At 41.8% G+C, this 7,567-nt stretch overlaps 1 protein-coding gene across 1 annotated transcript in view; it reads right to left on the reverse strand.

The window, feature by feature from the left end:
* The window catches only part of fam20ca (FAM20C golgi associated secretory pathway kinase a), a 33,227-nt gene extending 26,026 nt beyond the window's left edge, over window positions 1-7,201 (reverse strand). Inside the window, exons 1-3 of the mRNA XM_062438719.1 lie at window positions 6,548-7,201; window positions 5,732-5,916; window positions 2,005-2,083 (exon numbers count right to left, since the gene is read on the reverse strand). Coding sequence (XP_062294703.1) covers window positions 2,005-2,083; window positions 5,732-5,916; window positions 6,548-7,104 — 821 coding nt within the window. The 5' untranslated portion in view covers window positions 7,105-7,201. The remainder of the gene's footprint in view (window positions 1-2,004; window positions 2,084-5,731; window positions 5,917-6,547) is intronic.
* Window positions 7,202-7,567: the final 366 nt, after the last annotated feature.

A 7,567-nucleotide genomic window follows, 5' to 3' on the forward strand; every position in this document is an offset into this window, starting at 1 on the left:
GCATCTGTAAACACTGAGACAGATGATTGTGACAGTCAAAGGAAAGGAATTTCAATAAAATATGACAGGCTAAATAAAGAGCTGTGGGAATCTGTAGCATATAATTCAGAAGCTGATGTGCAATTACTGTCAAAATGTTTTTTGACAGCAACTGAGAAAGACTGCTTTACTTATATCTGCTTGAAGAAATCAGACTTTTACATTTTCAAGTTTACTGGACAGTGCCACATATTATACAATCTATGCTGGGTTTACACCATAATTTAAGTTTTAAAAATGAAAGTCAGAGCTCATACCTTAGTCTCATAACTCTGAATTAATCTTTTTTATCATCTGAAGGTAAAACTGGAAAATGTGGCATACTGTTCTATCACTGAAATTGTGCACTGTCACTGAAAAGTTCTGCGATTGCACATATACTATACATGTGAATGATGGAATTTATGAATGTGTTAATGGCTTGTACTTATTTTGTCATGCAGACATTTCACACACAAAACCTTATTCCCAAGGGAGTCATTACCATTATTGTTGTATTTGACAAAGCACAATCTAGCCTACATGTCAAGAACAAGACAATACATGACTGTGGTACCAGCCCAAGACTACACACTCACACATAACAATAATACATGCATGCACGCATATTGTCCAATTGCCCATGTTGCCTTGAAACAGCCCCTGAATGTCTAGTCAAGTCTAATATCAATTCAAATTTACCCACACAAACAAAGGATAATCTATGGTGACTGTGCCTGCTGGGTGCTGCTACTGGCTTGAAAGGTTTGCATGTATGAAAGTGGCAGTTGATGCTCAGATTGCCATAGTTTGGACCGCATTCTCTGAGGCTAATTTTGTAAACAATACTCCATATTCTAGCAAAATTCAGTCATTGACTGACCTTGAAATGAAATGCTGGGTTAGGACACAGAAAAATGACTTTTTCCAATCATGTCCAACTCTGAACTGCCACTGCTTCTGCTTTTTGTATATATATATATATATATATTAAAGAATAAAGGGCCATTGAACTCACGCTAGGTGAATAAACTCTGGATAAACTTTGCAGCCTCTCCATAAATCAAACCCTGACAGTAAAAAGATATTCAGTTGCAACACTTCATCATTCATTTTCAAGCTGATGTAAGACTCACAAGCCTGAACTCTTTATACTCCCACTAATGTGACTTTGGCTGCCATGGTAGGAAAAAAATCATCACAAACTACACCTGTGCCTCTATCAACAACAGACACTTCCCACAGAATCACTCACCCGTGCATGTATAGAAATGCAAACAAACATCCTTCTGTCTGTCTCTACCTTCTCTCCTCTCTCTCTCTCCCAGAATCTAATACTTTCCACTGAGGCTCTCATGTAAAAAAAAACTGCATTTCATAGGAATCAAACCAGGCTCCTGAGCAATTACTTTTGATTGCAGCCCAGTTGGCCTGGACGCTGTTTATCCGTGTTGGCATGGGAATTGGTCAGGCAAAACTCAGACAGCTGAGAGGGTGGGTATTTCTTTTTCATGTGCAATGCGCCTTTGCCAGCATATATGCCTCCCCAAAGACATCTTCACGATGGCTCAATGCTCATTTTAATTAACACATAAGCCTGTTGATGTTAATTAAAAAGCAGACAGACAATTCCTCATCAGAAAAAGATCACATAGAGGAGAGAGCTGTGTATCTGAACGCACTGAGAGATGCAGTGGCAGTGCTTGGCACTAATTCAGATGAGATTTCCTGTAGCCTTCTTGAAATATGTGCATTACAAGTGGGCGCATCAAACCAAGTGTATCAAACAGATTTTTGATGTTAGTTATTTTAGGGGGGAATGCAAATTTGCTGAAATCTGAGGAATGTGTTTATAGCTGAAAAACCCCTATTAATAACGGCACTCCAACAATGGTAACATCTGAAATACCCAGACACTGTGGTGTAGACTAAAATGTAAATGTAGTCTAACTGTGTTATCATGCAGTCAGTTCCGGCGCCACTTACTTCATGGGCTTGAACAGCGCTTGTCCATAGTTCTGGAAAGTCATGATCAACTTCAGCTGGGTGCCTCCTGATTTCATGGCTGGGAGAAAAACAAGTGAGATGTTAGGTCACCATCTAAACTGACTGAAGCATGAACACACATACACACACACATACACACAGAGATTAACATAAACACACACAAATGCACTCGCACGTATGCACAGCTGTTTCATTATTTGCCGATTTGGAAAACACAATTTTGCATGAATGCATAATAGAGCAATCACATCTGCTGACCAGTTTGCCAGACACTATACAATCAAACTGCAATTGTGGTAGTTAAGAGCTGGGGTGTAAGTAAGGGCAAGAAGTGGCATGAAAAGCATCTGCTAACACCTGTGTCTAGTTCTGGTTTGATGGGGAGCTAAACATGGTAATGGACAGAGTGACTGTGAGTTCTTGCAGCGAACATGGTCTTTAGGAGGGTCCATGATGCTTTGAGAAAGATGAGTGAGTGTAGTATTTTAGTATGTAACATCGACAGTGTACAGTCTACCTAAATACCACTTCCCTCTCACTCCCACAATCCGACCTTGTGTACCCAGGAAGAGGAGCCAGGGCACATGTCTCTCTGACTATCAGTCATGATGTCTCCCTGAGGCTGATGGAGACTCACTGTGAGCTCTCTGCCTGCCTCTGTCTCAAACAAAGGGACCGCCAGCCCTGTATAAATGCCTTGTGTTTCTGTCATAATGGACAGGCTTTCGGGGGATTTGCCCATTTATTACAGAGCATTAACTTGAGCATATTACACAACACCGCGCTTCTGCCTAACCCCAATATCAACATAAGCCCCCTGTAGTGGACCCACTTACTGGCTGGCTTGCTGGCTGAGTAGCTGGTTGCACACTACCCCCTGCGCAGAGCTGTCTTTTCTGTTTATTTATTCTTTTTCTGTCAGAGCTTGCTCAGTTTGTTCACCTGCTTTTTCCTCTTTTTTGTTTGTATATACCATCTCTTTATGTTCTCTGTCATACTCTCTCTGTCTCTGTTTGTCTTACTCACTTGCTGGCAAGTCTTCTCATTTATGTTGACACGTTTTCAAACACTATTGGATTTTACATGCACTGTTGTATGAAGTGCAACCTATGCAGCCTCAGGCCAACGCCTTTTCTTCACCAAAGAGGATGGACATTGAGTGAAATCAAAGCCAAAGAATACACTGAGAGCATTGCGCCTACACATGTACCAGATTTGCTGAAGCCAGGTCAAGTGGATAGTGCCCCAGAGTAATCTTTAAACTTGGTACAGCTATACCGCATGCTTAAAACCTTTAAGAGATTGCAAATGACTGAACTATGTTTTAATGCTGCGACCTTGAACCCATAAGCCACAATCCTTGAGGAACTGGCCTCAATTCACTGCTCTGTGCTGTTCGCTTTTAAAATGTTGTTTCTAATCGAAAACTACAAAAGCTAATCCCCCTGTGAAAAACCCCTGCAAAGCTCAGCTGATTGTTTCTCTGGATTGTATCTTGTGCTGACATACAATCAAACATGACTTGCACGACACTAAACTTCAACAATACATTCTTTTGATTCTCCTTAAGACTGTCTGTCTTAGTATGAGTGAGTGAATGTATGTGTTTCTGTTGATCTAACTATATATCTCTTGCTCTGTTTCACCGAGCTGTCACATATTAATCATATGTCCCAAGTTTTCTTTTCTACACCTTCACATTCTCTGGTCTTTGAGAAAACTCTGGGCCTCACCTGCCACCATCAGGTCCTCCTTCCACACCATGATGATAAATCCACCCTGCTCTCACCTGTGCCACCTCACGATACAGTGCATATGATTTATGAGTCCCACTGAAGACTGAACAAAAGGCCACAGCCTGCCCCGACACACAGACAGACACAGAAGGGAGGCAGCCTGAGAGGGAAGTAATATTGCGGAGAAAATGCTGAACAGGGAAACTTTCTAATGTCTGTGTTTTGTAATTTTAGTGAGACAGATAAGTGCTAAGTGTGAGCGCCAATTAGGGGGCACAAAAGCTCCATGCTTCCAGGCACACACAAAGCCTGCACTGCAATTTCTTTTCTGCAGACAGACTGTGTTTTTATCGAGTCTGGGTACAGATTGATGGTTTATACATTATAAAGAGAGGGATACAAAGCAGAACATGCACAGTCTGATATGTGTGGCATGAATGATTGTGGGCAGTGTGGGAACGATGAAGGGATTAACAACAATGAGACAGTGGAAAAAGCTTCAGAAAGAAGTCTTTTTGGAATCACTGACGCACAGAAACATAGATAAGATACCCAACATGCATCAGTGGAGGAGAACAGTAGACTATAGCAAAAATGCTAATCCTAACTATATTAGTTATTTTGTGGTCATGATTATTAATCACAGTTCTTTGTCTCACTTTCTTCCACACTTAGACACAATCTCTTTCACAATAGAGCTTTAGTCAAGATGACACCAATATTACGAGCAGTTAATTTTCAGTGCACACTAGTAGCTTAAAATCTTTTCACTTTTATTGCCTTTTTTTTAGTGAGGAATGTCTCAAAGCAGTAGCTACAGTATAGTCTCTCTCATATCTAATGTCTCACTCTAACTGTAGCAAACAAACTCACATACTTTTGCATAGAATTTGCACATATTAATCATCCTGTAAAAGCAATGCATCTCAAAATGACAATGTTTAGACATTCACACTATAGAAGGAAGGGTTTTTCTGATGATGGAAGGTAGCCAGGTTTTTCACGTCTTTCTTTTCTACAATTAACCTCATTCTCCATCCTTACTTGTATTTGTGAGAACACAGTGCATGTTCTCTTTTAAGTTGTGATTGGACAGATGAAATGCAATTGCTGAATGGGGACTTTAAATATAAAACATTTAAAGAATGTTGAATTAAATCATAATTTTACAGAAACAAAAACTTCACGACACACGATTAGTGATTAGTGATTAGTGAAGTCATTTTGGAGCCGTACCACTTAATTAACAAATATGCTGGTCTCAACACACATGCCACATGCTCTCTCTCACACACACACACACACACACACACACACACACACACACACACACACACACACACACACACACACACACACACACACACACACACACACACACACACACACATTAAAAAAAACAACATAGATTGTTAGGATCTATATCAACCTCCCAAGAGAAAGGCCAGCTGAACACAGGCTTATGAACTTGCACACTCAAGCAGAATTGCAGATAAAGGGCCAGATGTGTATGATTGAGGCTTTTTTTTGGCCTCTCCCACACACATGCAGTCATATTGTACAAAGAAGAACACCTGTATTGTGATTCATTGTACATTCAGACAAGTCATTTGCACAAACCTCATTACCTTGGATGTCTTAAAGTTGAAACTATTAAAATAGCCCAGGATTTTTTTTCGTCGAGGTGGAAGAGCCCCTGAAGCTGCAGCTAAGCCAGCAGATGCAAGTTATGTGAATACATATTTATCAAAAAACTTTACAGGCTACACAGCCTGTTCATGCCGCAGTAATGAATGGACATTACTGCTGAGCTGTAGCATAAATAGAGCTGAACAACACAACAGGCCAATTAACAGAAGACAAATTATTAATATTGGCACAGTACTTCAACTCACACATGCAACATATACCAACAACCTCTACTCTTCACACTCACACCTTGGTAGCAAAGCTCTCCCTGACAGACTCACCCACACTGGTGATCCTCTGTGTGACCAGGTCCTTCAGTAGGGCATCAAGCACAGGATTGTGTCTGGAGTACAGCTCGTAGCGGTTGATCCCGATGTGGAAACGTAACCAGTTGGGGTAAGACTCTGCCGTCACCTCTGCTGTTGGAGGGAACTCTTCCTCCTCTTCGTTCCCATCCTCGTTGTGCCTGAAAAGCAAGGAGAGGAGAGGAGACTTAACAAGACGTTGTGGTGCAAGTAGATTAATTTTAGTCTGTGTAGCAGATGGTTAGTTGTTGCAGGGTATGAAACTCGCTTAATATAGTCCAGCTGTATCAGACTAATTGATGCTGAAGGAATTGGAACATAACACTCTATCTTAATAGATTTGTTAATATTATGAATACACGGTTATTGTAATGCAGCTCCACTGACTGAAGATAATCAAAGAATATTAATAAAAATCCTGAAGGATGATGAATCAGAAGTTCCCTGGCCAAACACAGAAGACGGGAGAAGATGGCATGACAATGAGAGATGGATGGATGCAGCAGATAGATAAGTGGACATTGCTATCAGGGCAGAGGAGAAGTGATATAAGGACCTGTCTGCTATTAAACACATAGATAGATAGATAGATAGATAGATAGATAGATAGATAGATAGATAGATAGATAGAATAGCAAATATGTAGCCTGTTATCACCAACTTTTTGTCACTTACGTGCATCCCCTCATCCTTGCATCACCAGTCAAATACTGTATGTTTAAAGCAGTCTGACTGTTCATGGTCCCACTTGTAACCCTTCAAGTTAAACAGATTCCCTTCCCATCAGCTTACCATCCTTGGTTCCCTGTTGCTCTGGGATAAAACCTGATGTCAGTGTTGACGTTAAATAAAGTGTCAGCGTCTGTGAGAGGAGGAAGATCAGTCTTGTATAAGGGATGTTCAAACAGAGCAGACAGTCGGGAGAATCCGTGGGCAGGGACGGTGCGACCCCCGCTCGCGTCTCCAATGAGCGGCTTGTGGTCGTCCGCCTTCCCCGGTCTCATCCGCTTGATGGACTCCACTCTGTCCCCGACCGCTGTGATCTTTTCCAGGGAATGTGATGTGAGGTTGGAGCTCGGCTCATTGCTGAAATCCTGCAGGATTCTCAGTGTGTGCTTGTTAGGCCAGCCCGCTTCAGCCGCCGCCGACCTGGCACGCTGCTTCCCCCAGCCCTGCGCCTCGCTGCCCGGGTGGTGAGCGCACTGGCAGCCGCCGTCTCCGCTGTCCGCTCCAGTCGCCCTCTTCTCCAGTTTTGGTAACAAGTCTATCATGATGTGCATGGTGCAGGCTACCAAAAACACCATGAGAATCAACACTCTGAATTTACGAAACAATATCATCTTTATCATGTTTTTTTTTTCTTTACACAGGGGAAGCTTTAAGCGCAGCGCACCTTACTGCACCGACATTGATGTCCAACAGTGTTATGCGATGACAAAGCAGCAACGTTAATATTTTCTATGATCATTGCACACATACTGCGTGTGAGCCTATGTTAATAACTCCATGATGTGCTCAGTCTTCTTTATTATCTTTATAATAGTCCCAATTCTTCATTCCCAGACAGGTGGACAGACCGATGCATTGTGAGCACTGGATACTTCACTGGCAGCGGCTCAAAAAGTGCTCTTCATTCATTGCGTTGTTGAATAGGATACAGTGTCAGGAGGACGGACCACTACATAAATCGTTAAGAGGTAACAGGAAGGAGGGGAGTCCTGTTATAAGCAAAGATATTCTTCCTTCTTTGTCATGCTGCCAGCACGGAGTTAAGATGTCAAATGTGTCATAACTGTCTTCTTGGGAAAAAGT

Source organism: Scomber scombrus, chromosome 18, assembly GCF_963691925.1.
Source record: "Scomber scombrus chromosome 18, fScoSco1.1, whole genome shotgun sequence".
NCBI classification, from domain to species: Eukaryota; Metazoa; Chordata; class Actinopteri; order Scombriformes; family Scombridae; genus Scomber; species Scomber scombrus.